Source organism: Pristiophorus japonicus, chromosome 19, assembly GCF_044704955.1.
Source record: "Pristiophorus japonicus isolate sPriJap1 chromosome 19, sPriJap1.hap1, whole genome shotgun sequence".
Classification (NCBI taxonomy): Eukaryota; Metazoa; Chordata; class Chondrichthyes; family Pristiophoridae; genus Pristiophorus; species Pristiophorus japonicus.
Window position 1 is genome coordinate 82,096,522 of NC_091995.1, and position 20,950 is coordinate 82,117,471.

General features: G+C 49.3%; 1 protein-coding gene across 2 annotated transcripts in view; it reads right to left on the bottom strand.

Annotated features, from left to right (window-relative positions):
- Positions 1–20,950, bottom strand: part of LOC139229996 (cytokine receptor common subunit beta-like) — a 62,595-nt gene that overhangs the window by 9,407 nt on the left and 32,238 nt on the right. For both annotated transcript variants that reach the window (XM_070861707.1, XM_070861706.1), the window contains exons 6-11: positions 20,668–20,863; positions 19,858–19,996; positions 16,390–16,547; positions 13,379–13,515; positions 4,465–4,651; positions 215–299 (exon numbers count right to left, since the gene is read on the bottom strand). In XM_070861707.1, the coding sequence (XP_070717808.1) occupies positions 215–299; positions 4,465–4,651; positions 13,379–13,515; positions 16,390–16,547; positions 19,858–19,996; positions 20,668–20,863 (902 nt within the window). The remainder of the gene's footprint in view (positions 1–214; positions 300–4,464; positions 4,652–13,378; positions 13,516–16,389; positions 16,548–19,857; positions 19,997–20,667; positions 20,864–20,950) is intronic.

A 20,950-nucleotide genomic window follows, 5' to 3' on the forward strand; every position in this document is an offset into this window, starting at 1 on the left:
GTTTATGCCAGTGTTTATGTTCCACACGAGTTTTCTAGCAGTTTCCGTTTTTATTTCAGATTTCCAGCATCCACAGTATCTTGCTTTTGCACCGCTGTTTTATGTATCGCACATTGAGCGGGTTACCAAATCTCCAGCTCCTGAGTAGCTCTCGAGCGAGGTAATCTAATCGAGGGACTCAGAGAGTTCAGATATAAAGAACAATGGACTTTACCTTTTTATCAGGCAGATGAAGGGTGGAATCAAGAGGATCAAAATCAGCGGCATAGCGTATGCCGTAGCAACTAGAAGCTGAAAATCTGCATAAAACAAAAAAAAAGTTGTAATGTATTTGCTTCGTGGGTTCTTTGCATAAGAATTCAAAGCAACACACTGCTAATAAACCAACTAGTTCTAAATAGCAAAGGTTTAACAATCACATGACACATTACCAGTACATCCACCAGGTTCACAACCACATCGCCTCATCGTGGATCCCCCGAACCTAACTGGCTGGAGTTTTATTGAGTCTTGTGAATATCTTGTGACTGGCTAAGCCACTACCAACTCGACACCTCTACAACTATTTTTGGTTAACAGATAAAGCCAAGTGGCCCCTTATTAAAGGGACACCAAACACACAAATTAACAATAAAACTTTAAGTAAACTTTAAACGATTCAACAGCTCTACAACTATTTTAGTAAAACTATAAATCAAGTGCCCCTTTTAAAAAGAGGCACTAAAACCGACAAATAAACAAATTAAAATTTGGACATTAAACAAACCAAATTAAAATTTGGTTGCCAGGGGTGATGATGCCTCCGGTGCCCACCTCTTGCGGAAGGCCGTGAGCGTACAGGTGGACACCGCGTGCTCCATCTCCAGGGATACTCTGGTTCGAATGTAACCGCGGAAGAGAGGCAGGCAGTCGAGCTGAATGACCCCCTCGACCGTTCGACGACAGCTCTACAACTCTTTTGTTGCAAAAACAAAACAAACATTAACTCAAGTGCCCCCTTATTAAAGGGGAAAGACACGCCAAACACTTTTCAAGTGCCCTTTTTTGGGGGTTTTTTTGTGGGGTGTTTTTGTGTTTTTTTTAGGGCACAGAGGCAAATTATACTAGTGCCCCCTGACTCGGGGGACACTAAAACCGGCAATAAAAACAAATTAAACTTTAAAACATGTGAAATCAAATTAAAATTTGGTTGGCGGGGGTGATGATGCACTCCTGTCCCTCCGGCGCCCATCTCTCGCGGAAGGCCGCGAGCGTACAGATGGACACCGCGTGCTCCATCTCCAGGGACACCCTGGCTCGGATGTACGCACCGAAGAGAGGCAGGCAGTCAGGCTGAATGACCCCCTCGACTGCCCGTCAACAGCTCTACAACTCTTTTGAGGGGGGAACAAAATAAAAATTAGATCAAGTGCCCCCCGATCTGGGGGACACTCCAGACACTTAACTGCTCCTTTTTCTAATAAATGTTTTTTTTTGTGATTTTTTTTTTGGGGCATTAAAACCATATATTTTACAAGTGCCCCCTATAAAAGGGGAGGGGGACACTAAAAATCAGGCAAATAAAGCAAATTAAACTTTAAAACGTATAAAATCAAATTAAAATTTGGTTGGCGGGGGTAACGATGCACTCCAGTCCCTCCGGCGCCCACCTCTCGCGGAAGGCCGCGAGTGTACCGGTGGACACCGCGTGCTCCATCTCCAGGGACACCCTGGCCCGGATGTACGCACCGAAGAGAGGCAGGCAGTCAGGCTGAATGACCTCCTCGACCGCCTGTCAACAGCTCTACAAACCTGTGAGCATCCTCACAGCTGCATTCATTACAGAAGTAACGAATGAAACTTTCATTAAACTGATTATTTTTATATCGCTCCTCTCAGAGAGCCATGCTGGTGTGTGGCCCTTACAGTGCCTGCCAGGGTCTGGTTCTATGCCGCATTGTACCACGCTGACTGCATTTTTTCAGAAGCAGCGGCTAGGTAATGACTACAATTGTGTCGGAAAAAATGAACGATTTATATTTTAATGTTTTATACGTGAATACACAGTGCCATGGAATGGTGGCGTGGGGGGGTTGATTTCCATGGTGGGGCAGGGTGGTGGTGGGGGAGGGGGGTCATTTTAACTTTTGGCCATATTGGTTCGACTGCCCACTCAAACCCATTGATATCAGAAACGTGAAGGTATACATATCAGGAAAGGATGAACAGGCTGGGTCTCTTTTCTCTTGAAAAGAGCAAGGCTGAGAGATGACCTAATAGAGGTCTTTAAAATTATGAAAGGTTTTGATAGAGTGGATACAGAGAGAGTGTTTCCACTTGTGGGGACGAGCTTAACTAGAATAAACCTCTTTACCCAGAGAGTGGTGAGAATGTGGAACTCGCTACCACAGGGAGTGGTTGAGGCGAATAGTATCGATGCATTTAAGGGGAGGCTAGGCAAGCATATGAGGGAGAAGGGAATAGAGGGTTATGCTGATATATTTTAGATGAGGAAAGACGGGAGGAGGCTGGAGTGGAGCATAAACGCCAGCATGGACTGGTTGGGCCGAATGGCCTGTTTCTGTGTCGTGTATCCTATGTAATCCTGTGTAATCTTATGTAAACTCTTCTGCCCCATGTCCTAACTCGCACCATGTCGCGTTCACCATCGCCCCATGCTCGCTGACCTACATTGACTCCCGGTCTGGCAACGCCTTGAGTTTAAAATTCTCATCCTTTTTTTCAAATCCTTCCATGGCCTCGCACCTCCCTATCTCTGTAATCTCCTCCAACCCTACAACCCCCCCGAGATCTCTGCGCGCCTCCAATTCTGGCCTCTTGAGCATCCCTGATTTATTCGCTTCATCATTGATGGCCGTGCCTTTTGTTGCCTGGGCCCCAAGCTCTGGAACTCCGTCCCTGAACCTCTCCCTCCCTGAACCTCTCCCCTCCTCACTCTCCTCCTTTAAGATGCTCGTTGAGAATCTACCTCTGTGACTAAGCTTCTGGTCACCTGTCCTAATATCTCCTTATGCGGCTCGGTGTCAACATTTTGTCTGAAAACCCACCTTGGGATGTTTTTACTATGTTAAAGGTACTATATAAATTCGAGGTGTTATTGTTGGACACCTCTCCCAATTTTCAATTCCATTGAAGTATAATCACTGCACTAATCTGGCATCGTGTGTTTGGCACTCTTGCCAATCGCTAAATGTACCCCCATGGCGCCTTACATGTGGAGATGTGACCACACCTATGGCGTATGGCACAGCTCCAAGCACAGACCCACAGCTTTCTCACAGGGGAAGAGGAAGTCAATTCTTTAGAGAGGTTTCTGGCGGCTGTGATATATCCTTGCGACATCACTTAAGAAGCACACACTACACAAGATGGCTCTACAGAAACAGTCATCATGTGACCTTGCAGAAAAAAATCAAAGAGCAAGTTATTATTTAAATGGAGAAAGATTGCAAAGTGCTGCAGCATGAAACACAAAGGATAGTATGCAGGTACAGCAAGTGATCAGGAAGGCCAATGGTATCTTGGCCTTTACTGCAAAGGGGATGGAGTATAAAAGCAGGGAAGTCTTATTAACAGCTATATAAGGTATTGGTGAGGCCACACCTGGAATACTGCATGCAGTTTTGGTTTCCATATTTACGAAAGGATATACATGCTTTGGAGGCAGTTCAGAGAAGGTTCACTAGGTTGATTCCGGGGATGAGGGGGTTGACTTATGAGGAAAAGTTGAGGAGGTTGGGCCTTTACTCATTGGAATTCAGAAGAATGAGAGGTGATCTTATCGAAATGTATAAGGTTATGAGGGGGCTTGACAAGGTGGATGCAGAGAGGATGTTTCCACTGATGGGGGAGACTAGAACTAGAGGGCATGATCTTAGAATAAGGGGACGCCCATTTAAAACAGAGATGAGGAGAAATTTCTTCTCTGAGAGGGTCGTAAATCTGTGGAATTCACTGCCTCAAATAGCTGTGGAAGCTGGGACATTGAATAAATTTAAGACAGAAATAGACAGTTTCTTAAACAATATGGGGATAAGGGGTTATGGTGAGCGGGCGGGGAAGTGGAGCTGAGTCCATGATCAGATCAGCCATGATATTATTGAATGGCAGAGTAGGCTCAAGGGGCCGAATGGCCTACTCCTGCTCCTATTTCATATGTTCTTACATGACCTTTTTAATATTTACATCAGTAGTTGCACTACCACAGTAGTCATTATCGTCGTTCGCACACGAGCGGGACGGATACCTTCTCTGCCTCAAAAAATCACAAGGGCAATGCACCGATCGTCGGAGAGTCCGCCCCAACTGGACGGAAACTCATTTCTGCCCCGCTAACTGCTCTTAAAAAAAGGGGCAATTTCGGCCCCTGAAAGTCATCAATTCTAACGTTGCTTATTTCTGATGAGCTAAAATGACCATTGCAAGTAGAAACTATCGGGAGTCAGTTGTATTCTGCCCACGTACCAAAGTCAGTTTCCAATGTGACCTCCTTGCTCCAGTCACTCCAGGGTCCAAGGTAGCTATACGGATCACCTTCATTATCTATTACCTTTGCCCTTATTCTGACGCTATATTTACAGGATGATTGCAGGGATACCTTTTGGAATCTGTGTGAATTGTTGCCCTGCGGCTTCTTCACCACTTTGGCATTCTGGCAGAAGAAAATACAAGACATATTGTACTTCGCAAAAACATTGGCATGAAATGCTGTTTGAATCTGTCTCCATGTGCGGGCTGCATTCATTGAATTAATCGGAGTTCTGATTTTTATAGTTAACCATAACTTTACATAAAATGACACTTGAAATTTAATAGCATAATTATTCCTATTGTAACCAAAACCCCATTCAATCCAAAACCAGCAAAAATTCAGAATCCTTTGTTAGTATTTTCTAACCTGCTGCTTTTTGTCAGGCTTCAGGGCCCGTACTCTCTAATGCTCTCTCTCTCTCACACTGTCTCTCTCTCTCACTGTCTCTCTCTCACACTGTCTCTCTCTCTCACACTCACTGTCTGTCTCTCTCACACTCACACACTGTCTCTCTCTCACACTGTCTCTCTCTCACACACTCACACTGTCTGTCTCTCTCACACTCACACACTGTCTCTCTCTCACACTGTCTCTCTCACACAAACTGTCTTTCTCCCTCTCTCACACACTGTCTCTCTCTCTCACACATACAATGTCTCTCTCTCTCATACTTTCTCACACTGTCTCTCTCTCTCTCACTGTCTCTCTCACACACTCACACACTGTCTCTTTCACACATCGCACACTCTCTCACTGTCTCTCTCACACACTCTCACACTGTCGCTCACTGTCTCTCACACACTCACACACTGTCTCTCTCACTGTCTCTCTCTCTCTCACACTGTCTCTCTCTCTCTCACTGTCTCTCTCACACGCTCACACACTGACTCTCTTACACACTTACACACTGTCTCTCTCTCTCACACTGTCTCTCACACACTCACACACTGTCTCTCTCACACACTCACACACTGTCTCTCTCACACACACACTGTCTCTCACACGCTTTCTCTCTCTCTCACACACGGTCTCTCACACACGGTCTCTCACACACGGTCTCTCTCACACACTGTCTCTCTCACACACTGTCTCTCTCTCTCACACTGTCTCTCTCTCTCACACACGGTCTCTCACACACTGTCTCTCTCTCTCACACACGGTCTCTCACACACGGTCTCTCACACACGGTCTCTCTCACACTGTCTCTCTCTCTCACACACGGTCTCTCTCACACTGTCTCTCTCTCTCACACACGGTCTCTCACACACTGTCTCTCTCTCACACACACTCACACATTGGCCCCAAGTTTCCACATGATTTGCGCCTGATTTTTAGGAGCAACTGGTGGAGAACGGACTATTTTAGAAATCGCAATTCTCCACATTTTTTTTTCTGCAGTTCTAGTCAGGTAGAACAGTTCTAGTTTAGAACAGAATTTTTTCTTCAAAAGGGGGCGTGTCCGGCCACTGACGCCTGATTTGAAAGTTTCCACAGTGAAAACGTACTCCAAACTAAAGTAGAATGGAGCAAATGAAGATTTTTGTAGAACTGAAAAAACCTGTTCTACACATTAAAAAATCAGGCGCAGGTTACAAATTAGGCGTCCAGAACGAGGTGGGGGGGGAAGGGAAGTCATTAAATTCGACAATAAATCCTTATTTATACTTCTACAAATATTATACAAATAAATCCAACCTGAATAAACATTTATAAGCCAAGAAAAGATTAAATAAACCATCTTCCTACCTGTGTGAAAGTGCTTCAGCCAGGGAGAATTCTGCAGGAAGCCTCACAAAACGAGGGAGCCGATGAACGCGGGCGGGGGGGGGAGCCGACGAACGCGGGCGGGGGGGGAACCGACGAACGCGGGCGGGGGGGGGAACCGACGAACGCGGGCGGGGAGCCGACGAACGCGGGCAGGGGGGGGGGAGCCGACGAACGCGGGCGGGGGGGGAACCGACGAACGCGGGCGGGGGGGGGAACCGACGAACGCGGGCGGGGGGGGAACCGACGAACGCGGGCGGGGGGGGGAACCGACGAACGCGGGCGGGGGGGGAACCGACGAACGCGGGCGGGGGGGGAACCGACGAACGCGGGCGGGGGGGGGAACCGACGAACGCGGGCGGGGGGGGAACCGACGAACGCGGGCGGGGGGGGGAACCGACGAACGCGGGCGGGGAGCCGACGAACGCGGGCGGGGGGGGGAACCGACGAACGCGGGCAGGGGGGGGGAACCGACGAACGCGGGCGGGGGGGGAACCGACGAACGCGGGCGGGGAGCCGACGAACGCGGGCGGGGAGCCGACGAACGCGGGCAGGGGGGGGGAACCGACGAACGCGGGCGGGGGGGGGAACCGACGAACGCGGGCGGGGGGGGAACCGACGAACGCGGGCAGGGGGGGGGGAACCGACGAACGCGGGCGGGGGGGGGAACCGACGAACGCGGGCGGGGAGCCGACGAACGCGGGCGGGGGGGGGAACCGACGAACGCGGGCAGGGGGGGGGAACCGACGAACGCGGGCGGGGGGGGAACCGACGAACGCGGGCGGGGTGGGGAACCGACGAACGCGGGCGGGGGGGGAACCGACGAACGCGGGCGGGGAGCCGACGAACGCGGGCGGGGGGGGGAACCGACGAACGCGGGCGGGGAGCCGACGAACGCGGGCGGGGGGGGGAACCGACGAACGCGGGCAGGGGGGGGGAACCGACGAACGCGGGCGGGGGGGGAACCGACGAACGCGGGCGGGGAGCCGACGAACGCGGGCGGGGAGCCGACGAACGCGGGCAGGGGGGGGGAACCGACGAACGCGGGCAGGGGGGGGGGAACCGACGAACGCGGGCAGGGGGGGGGGAACCGACGAACGCGGGCAGGGGGGGGGGAACCGACGAATGCGGGCAGGGGGGGGGGAACCGACGAACGCGGGCAGGGGGGGGGGAACCGACGAACGCGGGCGGGGGGGGGGAACTGACGAACGCGGGCGGGGGGGGGGAACCGACGAACGCGGGCGGGGGGGGAACCGACGAACGCGGGCGGGGAGCCGACGAACGCGGGCAGGGGGGGGGGAGCCGACGAACGCGGGCAGGGGGGGAGGAACCGACGAACGCGGGCAGGGGGGGGGGAACCGACGAACGCGGGCAGGGGGGGGAACCGACGAACGCGGGCAGGGGGGGGAACTGACGAACGCGGGCAGGGGGGGGGAACCGACGAACGCGGGCGGGGGGGGAACCGACGAACGCGGGCAGGGGGGGGGGAACCGACGAACGCGGGCAGGGGGGGGGAACCGACGAACGCGGGCGGGGGGGGGAACCGACGAACGCGGGCAGGGGGGGGGGAACCGACGAACGCGGGCAGGGGGGGGGGAACCGACGAACGCGGGCAGGGGGGGGGGAACCGACGAACGCGGGCGGGGGGGGAACCGACGAACGCGGGCGGGGGGGGAACCGACGAACGCGGGCAGGGGGTGGAACCGACGAACGCGGGCAGGGGGGGGGGAACCGACGAACGCGGGGGGGGGTGGGGGGGGGAGCCGTTCCGGATGGCTGGCGGGAAAGAGAGAAGGCTGCAGGAAGCCTCAGAAATTGAGGAGCCATTTCCCGACGGCAAAAGGGGGAGGTCGTTGGGAAACGGCTGCCTCAACTTTCTGCGGCTTCCTGCGGCCTTCTCCGTGCTGATGTGCTGATGGCAATGTATTTTTATAAAAAAATGTTAAAAAACTAAACAGCTACAAAGAACTACAAAAATGGCCGAGTGCCAATGTTTTTTTCACACTGAGCGTGCGCGAACGCTCCAACGCGCAGCGTTGCCGGCAGGATAAAAACTAATTTAAATAGTACCCGCCCCCTCCCACTTACAAAATCGACGCGAGTGTAGGCTCCGCCCCCCTGGCGCCGCGCCAGGCAGACAAGGAGCTGCAGAACGCTCCAGAATCGAGATTTTTTTTTTAGGCGCCGTTTTAGGTGCGAAAAACGGGCGCCCAGCTCGGAGGGGCGCCCGTTTTTTTTCTTGTGGAAACTTGGGCCCATTGTCTCTCTCACACACTGTCTCTCTCACACACTTACACACTGTCTCTCTCTCACATACTCACACATTGTCTCTCACACACTTACACACTGTTTCTCTCTCTCACACTCACACACTGTCTTACACACTGACACTGTCTCTCTCACACACTCACACTGTCTCTCTCACACACTCACACACTGTCTCTCACACACTTACACACTGTTTCTCTTTCTCTCTCACACTCACACATTGTCTCTCACACACTTACACACTGTTTCTCTCTCTCACACTCACATACTGTCTTACACACTTACACTGTCTCTCTCACACACTCACACACTGTCTCTCTCACACACTCACACACTGTCTCTCTCACACACTCACACACTGTCTCTCTTACAGTGTCTCTCTCACACACACTGTCTCTCTCTCACACGTTCACACACCGTCTCACACACTGTCTCTCTCACACACACTGTCCCTCTCTAACACTGTCTCTCTCACACACTGTCTTTCTCTCTCTCTCTCATACTGTCTCTTACACACTTACACACTGTTTCTCTCTCTCTCTCACACTCACACATTGTCTCACATACACTTACACATTGTTTCTCTCTCTCACACTCACATACTGTCTTACACACTTACACTATCTCTCTCACTCACTCACACACTGTCTCTCTTACAGTGTCTCTCTCACACACACATTGTCTCTCTCTCACACTGTCTCTCTCACACATTCACACACTGTCTCTCTCTCATACACTCACACTGTCTCTCTCACACACTCACACACTGTCTCTCACACACAGTCTCTCACTCACACACTGTCCCTCTCTAACACTGTCTCTCTCTCACACACTGTCCCTCTCTAACACTGTCTCTCTCACACACTGTCTTTCTCTCTCTCTCATACTATCTCTCACACACTCACACACTGTCTCTCTCTCTCACACTCACACACTGTCTCTCTCTCTTACACACTCACACACTGTCTCTCTCACACTGTCTCTCTCTCTCACACACAGTCTCACACACTCACACACTGTCTCCCTTACACACTCACACACTGTCTCTCTCCCACACTGTCTCTCTCACACACTGTCTCTCTCTCTCATACACTCACACACTGTCTCTCTCTCACACACTGTCTCTCTCTCTCACACTGTCTCTCTCACACACTGTCTCTCTCTCTCATACACTCACACACTGTCTCTCTCACACACTGTCTCTCACACTGTCTCTCACTCACACACTGTCTCTCACACACTGTCTCTCTCACACACTCACACACTGTCTCTCACACACAGTCTCTCTCTCACACACTGTCCCTCTTTAACACTGTCTCTCTCACACACTGTCTTTCTCTCTCTCTCTCATACTGTCTCTCACACACTCACACACAGTCTCTCTCTCACACACTGTCCCTCTCTAACACTGTCTCTCTCACACACTGTCTTTCTCTCTCTCTCTCATACTGTCTCTCACACACTCACACACAGTCTCTCTCTCACACACTGTCTCTCTCACACACTCACACACTGTCTCTCACACACAGTCTCTCTCACACACTGTCCCTCTCTAACACTGTCTCTCTCACACACTGTCTTTCTCTCTCTCTCTCATACTGTCTCTCACACACTCACACACAGTCTCTCTCTCACACACTGTCCCTCTCTAACACTGTCTCTCTCACACACTGTCTTTCTCTCTCTCTCTCATACTGTCTCTCACACACTCACACACAGTCTCTCTCTCACACACTGTCCCTCTCTAACACTGTCTCTCTCTCACACACTGTCCCTCTCTCACACTGTCTCTCTCTCTCTCATACTGTCTATCTCACACTCACACACTGTCTCTCTCTCTTACACACTCACACACTGTCTCTCTCACACTGTCTCTCTCTCTCACACACAGTCTCACACACTCACACACTGTCTCTCTGCCACACTGTCTCTCTCACACACACTCACACACTGTCTCTCTCTCTCTCATACACTCACACACTGTCTCTCTCTCACACACTGTCTCTCACACTGTCTCTCACTCACACACTGTCTCTCTCACACACCGTCTCTCACACACTGTCTCTCTCTCACACTCACACACTGTCTCTCTCTCTTACACACTCACACACTGTCTCTCTCACACTGTCTCTCTCTCTCACACACAGTCTCACACACTCACACACTGTCTCCCTTACACACTCACACACTGTCTCTCTCACACTGTCTCTCTCTCTCACACACAGTCTCACACACTCACACACTGTCTCCCTTACACACTCACACACTGTCTCTCTCCCACACTGTCTCTCTCACACACTGTCTCTCTCTCTCATACACTCACACACTGTCTCTCTCTCACACTGTCTCTCTCTCACACTGTCTCTCTCACACACTGTCTCTCTCTCTCATACACTCACACACTGTCTCTCTCACACACTGTCCCTCGCTAACACTGTCTCTCTCACACACTGTCTTTCTCTCTCTCTCTCATACTGTCTCTCACACACTCACACACAGTCTCTCTCTCACACACTGTCCCTCTCTAACACTGTCTCTCTCACACACTGTCTTTCTCTCTCTCTCTCATACTGTCTCTCACACACTGTCTCTCACACACAGTCTCTCTCTCACACACTGTCCCTCTCTAACACTGTCTCTCTCACACACTGTCTTTCTCTCTCTCTCTCATACTGTCTCTCACACACTCACACACAGTCTCTCTCTCACACACTGTCTCTCTCACACACTCACACACTGTCTCTCACACACAGTCTCTCTCACACACTGTCCCTCTCTAACACTGTCTCTCTCACACACTGTCTTTCTCTCTCTCTCTCATACTGTCTCTCACACACTCACACACAGTCTCTCTCTCACACACTGTCCCTCTCTAACACTGTCTCTCTCACACACTGTCTTTCTCTCTCTCTCTCATACTGTCTCTCACACACTCACACACAGTCTCTCTCTCACACACTGTCCCTCTCTAACACTGTCTCTCTCTCACACACTGTCCCTCTCTCACACTGTCTTTCTCTCTCTCTCTCATACTGTCTCTCACACACTCACACACTGTCTCTATCTCACACTCACACACTGTCTCTCTCTCTTACACACTCACACACTGTCTCTCTCACACTGTCTCTCTCTCTCACACACAGTCTCACACACTCACACACTGTCTCTCTGCCACACTGTCTCTCTCACACACACTCACACACTGTCTCTCTCTCTCTCATACACTCACACACTGTCTCTCACACTGTCTCTCACTCACACACTGTCTCTCTCACACACCGTCTCTCACACACTGTCTCTCTCTCACACTCACACACTGTCTCTCTCTCACACTCACACACTGTCTCTCTCTCTTACACACTCACACACTGTCTCTCTCACACTGTCTCTCTCTCTCACACACAGTCTCACACACTCACACACTGTCTCCCTTACACACTCACACACTGTCTCTCTCACACTGTCTCTCTCTCTCACACACAGTCTCACACACTCACACACTGTCTCCCTTACACACTCACACACTGTCTCTCTCCCACACTGTCTCTCTCACACACTGTCTCTCTCTCTCATACACTCACACACTGTCTCTCTCTCACACTGTCTCTCTCTCACACTGTCTCTCTCACACACTGTCTCTCACACTGTCTCTCACTCACACACTATCTCTCACACTGTCTCTCTCACACACTGTCTCTCTCTCTCACACACTCACACACTGTCTCTCACACACAGTCTCTCTCTCACACACTGTCCCTCTTTAACACTGTCTCTCTCACACACTGTCTTTCTCTCTCTCTCTCATACTGTCTCTCACACACTCACACACAGTCTCTCTCTCACACACTGTCCCTCTCTAACACTGTCTCTCTCACACACTGTCTTTCTCTCTCTCTCTCATACTGTCTCTCACACACTCACACACAGTCTCTCTCTCACACACTGTCTCTCTCACACACTCACACACTGTCTCTCACACACAGTCTCTCTCACACACTGTCCCTCTCTAACACTGTCTCTCTCACACACTGTCTTTCTCTCTCTCTCTCATACTGTCTCTCACACACTCACACACTGTCCCTCTCTAACACTGTCTCTCTCTCACACACTGTCCCTCTCTAACACTGTCTCTCTCTCACACACTGTCCCTCTCTCACACTGTCTCTCTCTCTCTCATACTGTCTATCTCACACTCACACACTGTCTCTCTCTCTTACACACTCACACACTGTCTCTCTCACACTGTCTCTCTCTCTCACACACAGTCTCACACACTCACACACTGTCTCTCTCCCACACTGTCTCTCTCACACACACTCACACACTGTCTCTCTCTCTCTCATACACTCACACACTGTCTCTCTCTCACACACTGTCTCTCACACTGTCTCTCACTCACACACTATCTCTCACACACCGTCTCTCACACACTGTCTCTCTCACACACTTACACACACCTCACACACACACCCACACTCTCTCTCACACACACCCACACACACACACCTCATGTACACACACCTCACACACACATTCACCTTACACACAGACGCACACAGCACACACACATGTACACACCTCACATAAACACACCTCACACACACACACCTCACACACACACATGTACACACCCCACACACACTCACACCATATACACACCTCACGTACACACACACACTTACACACACATCTCACATAAACACACCTCACACACAGACACAAACACACACCTCACACACACACGCCCACACCTCACACACATCACACGCAGCTCTGAAGACCTGTGCCTGTCACTGATGTATGATTGCAACTTACCTCCCAAGGTTCTTCAAACTTCTTGTAGTAGATTTCGTATTCTGACTTGTATATAGCTTTCATGGTAAGCCAGTCCAGTTGATAAACCCCCTCAGGCTGCTGCGTTATGGTCAAGTTGAAAGGGGCATTTACTTTAACTGATAAGAAAAGACAAAACAATGAAAGCATTTCATTCTGCACTGGGGCTTTGATCTAGAAGTTGGCTATTGTGCTAAATGCTGGGGTGACACTCAGTGGACAGTAGACCATCGTGTTCTCCAAACCTCTTCCTTCCATCTTTGGCTAGCGTGGGCTGCAAATCAATGCCACAATATAGAAATTCCACATAGCTTTTACATTTGTATTAACGTGGCTGCCATTCCCCTTTCTGTCCTCTGGAAGGTACAGATTTTTCTTGGCATCTGCTGGTACCTCATAAAAGACTTTGGGCTGGAAATTTGGTTGGGGGTTAATCGGGGCGCTAATGGTACGGGACAGTAAATTTAGCACCGGGAAATGGTTTACGACTTCAGTCAAAAAATTCACCAGCTGGGCCCTGAGTGTGGGGCGGAGCGCTAAGGGAGGCGTTCCACATCTCTCCTAGGGCACTAGGCCGGCTGAGCAACTGAAAATCCCGAGCTAAAGAGCCGGCCTCGGAGTGCTGTAAGAGAAGCTTCCCTGGGAAAAGAAAATCGGCAAGAAAAAGACCAAAAACATTCCCAAAGCCTTTGCTCAACCCACATAAACATAATTCGCAAAAATAAAATAATAAAAACCAATCACACTTACCTCGTGTCGTCATTCCTTCCCTCACCGCCGCCAGAACAGCTCGGACCGCCGATTTCCCAGACGGTCCCACTAGGGGGAGCTACAGGACTCTAGGGGTTTTGCAGCCAAATTTCAGAATGGTGTCGCGACTCTCTCGGGCCGTACTGCTCCACGCCCCCCCCGCAAACCCCGCACCTAATGTCCCGGCAGGGCGCTGGAAGCTGGCCGCCCATCCGGAAAGCATTTCCGCCTCCATTACCACCCCCTCCATGGCGCAAACAGAGGCGGAAACAGACCAAATTTCCACCCCTTCATGTGTAAGCCTGGGCAATTAGTGAATTAGTGAAGTGAATCCATTCCTTACGCTAAGTCCACATCCCATGGAGTTGCTGTACAGCCACCCAGATCTGGGGTTGTCTTTCCCCTGCCTAGCGTAGAGATCAGTGTAGTGTTGGACTGTATAGCTCAGCCCCAAACTCTACGTTCAAAATAGGAACATAGGAATGGGAGGAGGCCATTCAGCCCCTCGAGTCCGTTGCGCCATTCAATGAGATCATGGACGATCTGCGACTTAACTCCATATACCCGCCTTTGCCCTACATCCCTTAATACTTGTGGTTAACAAAAATCTATCAATCTCGGATTTAAAATTACTAATTGATCTAGCATCAGTTGCTGTTTGAAGAAGAGAGTTTCAAACTTCTACCGCCCTTTGTGTGTCAAACTGTTTCCTAATTACACTCTTGTAAGGTCTGACTCTAATTTTTAGACTATGCCTCCCGAGGCCCAGAACCTTCAAAGGAACTCAGCATTGATTACTGTTGTACATGAGTGAGATGACATGCTAAAGGAGAGAAAGACTCTATAGTTCTCTATAGGAGCAAAAATAAAATGGGAGAATGAATCAAAGGAGGCACCGTTAATATGGTCAGCCGTCTCTTGGCTTTTTCCTTATGTTCCTTCAAAGCTCCGATCACGCTGCCTATTACTGCTCCTTAGCCATTGGCTCAGCGGGCAGCACCCTTGCCTTTGAGTGAGAAGGTTGTGGGTTCAAGGCCCACTCCAGTGACTTGAACACAAAATCTAGACTGACATTCCCTGTGCAGTGGTGAGGGTTTTCAGGATATTAAGGGGAATTGATCGGGTAGATAGAGAGAAACTATTTCTGCTGGTTGGGGAGTCTAGGACTAGGGGGCACATCCTAAAAATTAGAGCCAGACCTTTCAGGAGTGAAGTTAGGAAACACTTCGACACACAAAGGGTGGTCAAAGTTGGAAGCTCTCTTCTGCAAACAGCAGTTGATGCTGGGTCAATTATTATTTAAAAATGTAAGATTGATAAATTTCCGTCAACCAAAGATATGGAGGGATATGGGACAAAGGCGGGTATATGGAGTTACGTCGCAGATCTGTCATGATCTCATTTAATGGCGGAACAGGCTTGAGGGGCTGAATGGCCTCCTCTTGTTCCTAAGTTTCTATAATATTCATAGTGTTGTGTATCTGTAAAGCATGCACTCCCATGTTCCGCCACCAGGAAGCGCATTCCCTGAAGTCCCAAGAGATCCCAGCATCCCTTGGGAACACTGTATATAAGCCGGCCCTAAGGCCTGTTCCTGACTCTGGAGTGTCTTAATAAAGACTGAGGCCACTATTACTTTAACCTCCCTGTATGCAGTCTCATCTGTGTTAGGAACACAATACATAGAATCATAGAAAAATTATGACTGAGAAGGAGGCTATTGGGCCCATCATGTCCCCGCCGGCTGACAAAGAGCTATCGCCTAATCCCACCTTCCAGCTCTAGGCCCGTAACCCTGTAGGTTAGGGCACTACAAGTGCACATCCAGGTACATTTTAAATGTGGTGAGGGTTTCTGCCTCTACCACCCTTTCAGGCAGTGAGTTCCAGACCCCCACCATCCCCTGGGTAAAAATTCTTTTCCTCATCCTCCCCCTCTAATCCTTCTACTAACGACTTTAAATCTACGCGCCATGGTTATTGACTCTTCTGTGAAGGGGAATAGGTCCTTCCTATCCACTCTATCTAGGCCTCTTATAATTTTACACACATCAATTAAGTCTCCCCTCAGCCTCCTCCGTTCCAAAGAAAACAACCCCACCCTATCCAATCTTTCCTCATAGCTAAAATTCTCCAGTCCAGGCAACATCCTCGTAAATCTCCTCCCTGCCCTTGACAAACTGAGATTCACTGGTACAATAAATGTCAAAAAAGTGCTGAAGCAGCCCAAGTGAATGAACTCACTGTTTTTAAATGGGTTAATTGTCTTTGCTGGTTCGGTGAGCTTCAGGAGCACCTTATAATTATCTAGGGCCTCCTGCCCATTCACGGGTATGTTACAGCGATGAACTGTGAGATGTGAAAAAGTGTGGTGTATCACCGATGGATTGCATTCTTTGGTTCTGAAAAGTGAAAAAAAGTTATCATTAATAAAAGGATAGTCATCTTTACTTTGCTCAAATGGGTTGTGAATCTTTGGAATTCTCTCCCCCAGAGGGCTGTGGATACTCAGTCGTTGAGTGTATTCAAGACAGAGGTCGATAGACTTTTGGGAACTAAGGAAATTAAGGGATATGGGGATTGGGCGGGAAGCTGGAGTTGAGGTAGAAGATCTTCACGATCTTGTTGAATGACAAAGCAGGGTCGAAGGGCCAAATGGCCTACTCCTATTTATTATGTTCTTATTATTGAACAAAATAAGAATCAAACAAAGAAAGACTTGCATATCTATAGCGTCTTTCACGATCTCAGGATGTCCCAAAGCGCTTTACAACCAATAAAGTACTTTTGGCATGTAGTCACTGTTGTAATGTAGGAAACGCGGCAGCCAATTTGCGTATAGCAAGCTCCCACAAACAGCAGTGTGATCATGACCAGATAATCTGTTTTAGTGATGTTGGTTGAGAGATAAATATTGTCCAGGACACCAGGAATAACTCCCCAGCTCCTTTTCAAAACAATGGCTGTGGGATCATCCACCTGAGAGAGAAGAGGGCCATCTAATCAGTTATCACCATTATTATACTATTATCAAAGGTTAACCACCACCCCCTCCCCGCCTCCCCACACCCCCCCCCCCACAATGAGTCTTGTTGGAGGAGTTATGTCAAAGTGGATGGAATTACTGAGTGGGGTACCTCTGCGCTCAGTGTTGAGACCATTGGGAACATTAGCATAGTGATTATGTTACTGGACTAATAATCCAGAGGTCTGGACTAATGATCCGGAGACGTGAGTTCACAATCCCACCATAGCAGCTGGGAAATTTAAATTCAGTTAAATAAATGGGTTTGGATTTAAAAAGCTAGTATCAGTAATGGTGACCATGAAACTATGGGATTGTCATAAAAACCCATCTGGTTCGCTAATGACCTTTAGGGAAGGAAATCTGCTGTCCTTACCCGGTCTGGCCGGTATGTGACTCCAGACCCTCTGAAACAGCCCAGCAAGCCACTCAGTTGTACCAAAACCGCCATTAAAAACAATAACAATAATAAAAATAAAACCAGATGGACCACCTGTCTCCGGCTTCGGACACACACCATCCTGAATTGGAAATATATCAGCCATTCCGTCATCGCCGCTGGGTCAAAATTCTGGAACTCCCCCCCTAACAACACTGTAGGAGCACATGGACTGCAGCTGTTCAAGAAGGCGGCTCATCACCACCTTCTCAAGGGCAATTAGGGATGGGCAATAAATGCCGGCCTTGCCAGCGATGCCCACATCCCAGAAATAAATTTTAAAAAAAAATCTTTTACTAGTTTGGGCCTGTGACCCCTTATCCTACTCTCACAATATTATCTTGAGCAATTTTCCAAACTAACTGTTTACAATTGTGTTTATCTTTATAAGATCACCTCTCAGGCAACTTCTTTCAAGGGCATCAAGCCCAACTTTCGTCAATCTTTCCTCATAACGAAGAGCTCTGGGTGTCAACCTTGTGACTCTGCCTTGCACCACCTCCAGGGTTTGAATGTGCCTCCTGTGTATCAGAGGACAGCACTCTGGGACTGGTCTGAGCAGCACCCTGTACAGTTTGATCTCAACTTCCTCTGACTTGTGATACACTGTTTTGCCTGAATAGTCCAACATCCTCGTATTGTTGTTGATTGTGACTCTGCAAAGGTTGGACATTTTGGGTCTTGGGTCGACTAAGATTCTTAAATCCTTTCTAACTTCATCCTTATCTCTTTAAATGCCATTCATGGTGTACTGTTCATTTGTCCTTCTGATGCGTAGTATTTTATATCTGTATTATATTTAATCACCACATGTCCTGTTCACCCAGTTCAATCGCTCGTTTTGGAACTGCATCATCCAATTTCACTGCTCCTTTTAGCTTGATATCATCGGCATGGAATTGCTGAATTATAGAAAAAGAAATGTATTTATTCTTAGGATGTGGGCGTTGCTGGCAAGGCCGGCATTTATTGCCCATCCCTAATTGCCCCTTGAGAAGGTGGTAGTGAGCCGCCTTCTTGAACCGCTGCAGTCCGTGTGGTGAAGGTGCTCCCACAGTGCTGTTAGGGAAGGAGTTCCAGGATTTTGATCCAGCGACGATGAAGGAATGGCAATATATTTCCAAGTTCAGGATGGTGTGTGACTTGGAGGGGAACGTGGAGGTGGTGGTGTTCCCATGCACCTGCTGCCCTTGTCCTTCTAGGGGGTAGAGGTCACGGGTTTGGGAGCTGCTGCCGAAGAAGCCTTGGCGAGTTTGCTGCAGTGCATCTTTTGGATGGTACACACTGCAGCCAGGGGGCGCCGGTGGTGGAGGGAGTGAATGTTTAAGGTGAATTTAGGACTATTACTGTTGTGTATGCAATAACTGTTAGACTGAGTACTGTTTAACTCCAAGGGGTATGACCTTGGCTCTGATTTATTAAGGCCCAAAGTGACCAATATACAAAATGGCTGGCCTTTGATACTTGGGCTGCACACATGTGTGTGCAGCCCAATGGCCTCCAACAGTGATGCCATCTAGTGGCTAGTGATCCCAAAAGTACATGCATGACAATTACCAGGATATTTTCTTCACACAAAAGGGGGTCATTTTAACTTTTATGGATAGTGTAAAACGGGAATGTTTGGATCAGCCACCTGTCATACACCTCGCGCTAGAAGTTAAAACTACCTGCAAATAATGATCAACATATGGAACGGACTTTCTGATAGAGCAGTTCAGGTAATCTCTCTGGAATCTTTTAAGAACCAATTGGATGCTGCAATAGAAGTACTTTAAGGTCATTATGCATGGACGAGCTAGGATGAGCTGAATGACCTCTCTTATTCATAATGGTCTTCTGATCTTGTGCAATCAGGATGAGGATAGGGGTACAGGTTGGACCTCTCTGGTCCGGCACTCTCGTGACCTGACCGGTGCCGAAACAGAGAATTTTCCGAACCACGGGAGGTCACGCCAAGCCGAGGCTTACCGGTACCCGAGGACAACGCCAGGGCTCCTGATGGCCTCCGTCACACTCCGGCTCAGGCTCAGGCTGCGAAACCCAGGCCTCACTCAATTTCTCCGCAGCAATGAACACTGCGAGCCAGGAAGCGCGGGAAACCGATGCCGAACCACGGATATTTCCTGACCAGAGAATCCCGGACCAAACCTGACCTACAATTAGATTGTCGTGTCCTTGGACTGGAGATGAAAAAAAATGAGCCCAGTTCAAGATCCCTTGATCTCCCGCTGATCTGTTTACTTACTCAGAGCTATTGCCTTTAGCGAAGTGGAGTTTGAACTCAAAATATTTGCTGGACTCCCTTGTTACTTCCCAAGTACATTCTATCGCTTGGATTCCATCGTAGGCACACTGCAGATTTCGAGGCATCACCTCAGCCTCAGCTGTGAATGATAAAGGCAGACAGTTAGCACTGAAATATAGAGCAGGAAAGTTATGGAGTCTCCGTTTTAAATGGGGTTGCCCATTTAAAACGGAGATGAGGAGGAATTTCTTCTCTCAGGGGAACGTGAATCTGTGGAATTCTCTGCCCCAGAGAGCTGTGGAGGCTGGGTCATTGAATATATTTAAGGTGGAGATAGACACATTTTTGAACGATAAGGGAGTCAAGGGTTATGGGGAGCGGGCAGGCAAGTGGAGTTGAGGCCAGGATCAGATCAGCCATGATCTTACTGAATGGCAGAGCAGGCTCGAGGGGCCCAACAGCCTACTCCTGCTCCTTTTTGTTATGTTCTTAAGTTCTTAGTTCACTGCACCATCTACAAGATGTACTGCGTCAACTCGCCAAGGCTTCTTCGGCAGCACCTCCCAAACCCGCGACCTCTACCATCTAGAAGAGAATTCCAAAGAATCACAAACCTTTGAGTGAAGAAATTCCTCCTCATCTCAGTCCTAGATGGCTGACCCCTTATCCTAGTTCTAGACTCTCCAGCCTTGGGACGCTTAACTACGTTAAAGGCATCTTTGAAATGCAAGTTGTTATTGCAAGTCTGATTCTATGCCTATCGCCAGCTGTTGCATACAGCATTTTATCAAACCTTTCAGAGACAATTACCTGCTTGGGAGACATTGGTATTTTCAGTTGTGCCCCATTGAAGCTCTGAGCTCCACGCACTCCAGATGCCGGTATAACTACTGTTGTACTGCGGCTTTGTTCGCACACGTGCAATGTACATATCCGAAGTCGCCGGGAAAAATTTGCTGATTTGAAAGCGCCGATCGTCATCGGACACAGTTTCCATTATGGAATTCTGCAGGGAGGATGCAAAAGAAGGTTTTTCAGCTCATGCACGGCAGTCAGCTATCCGCCCGCAACATCGTTCAATTTAATAGCCCCA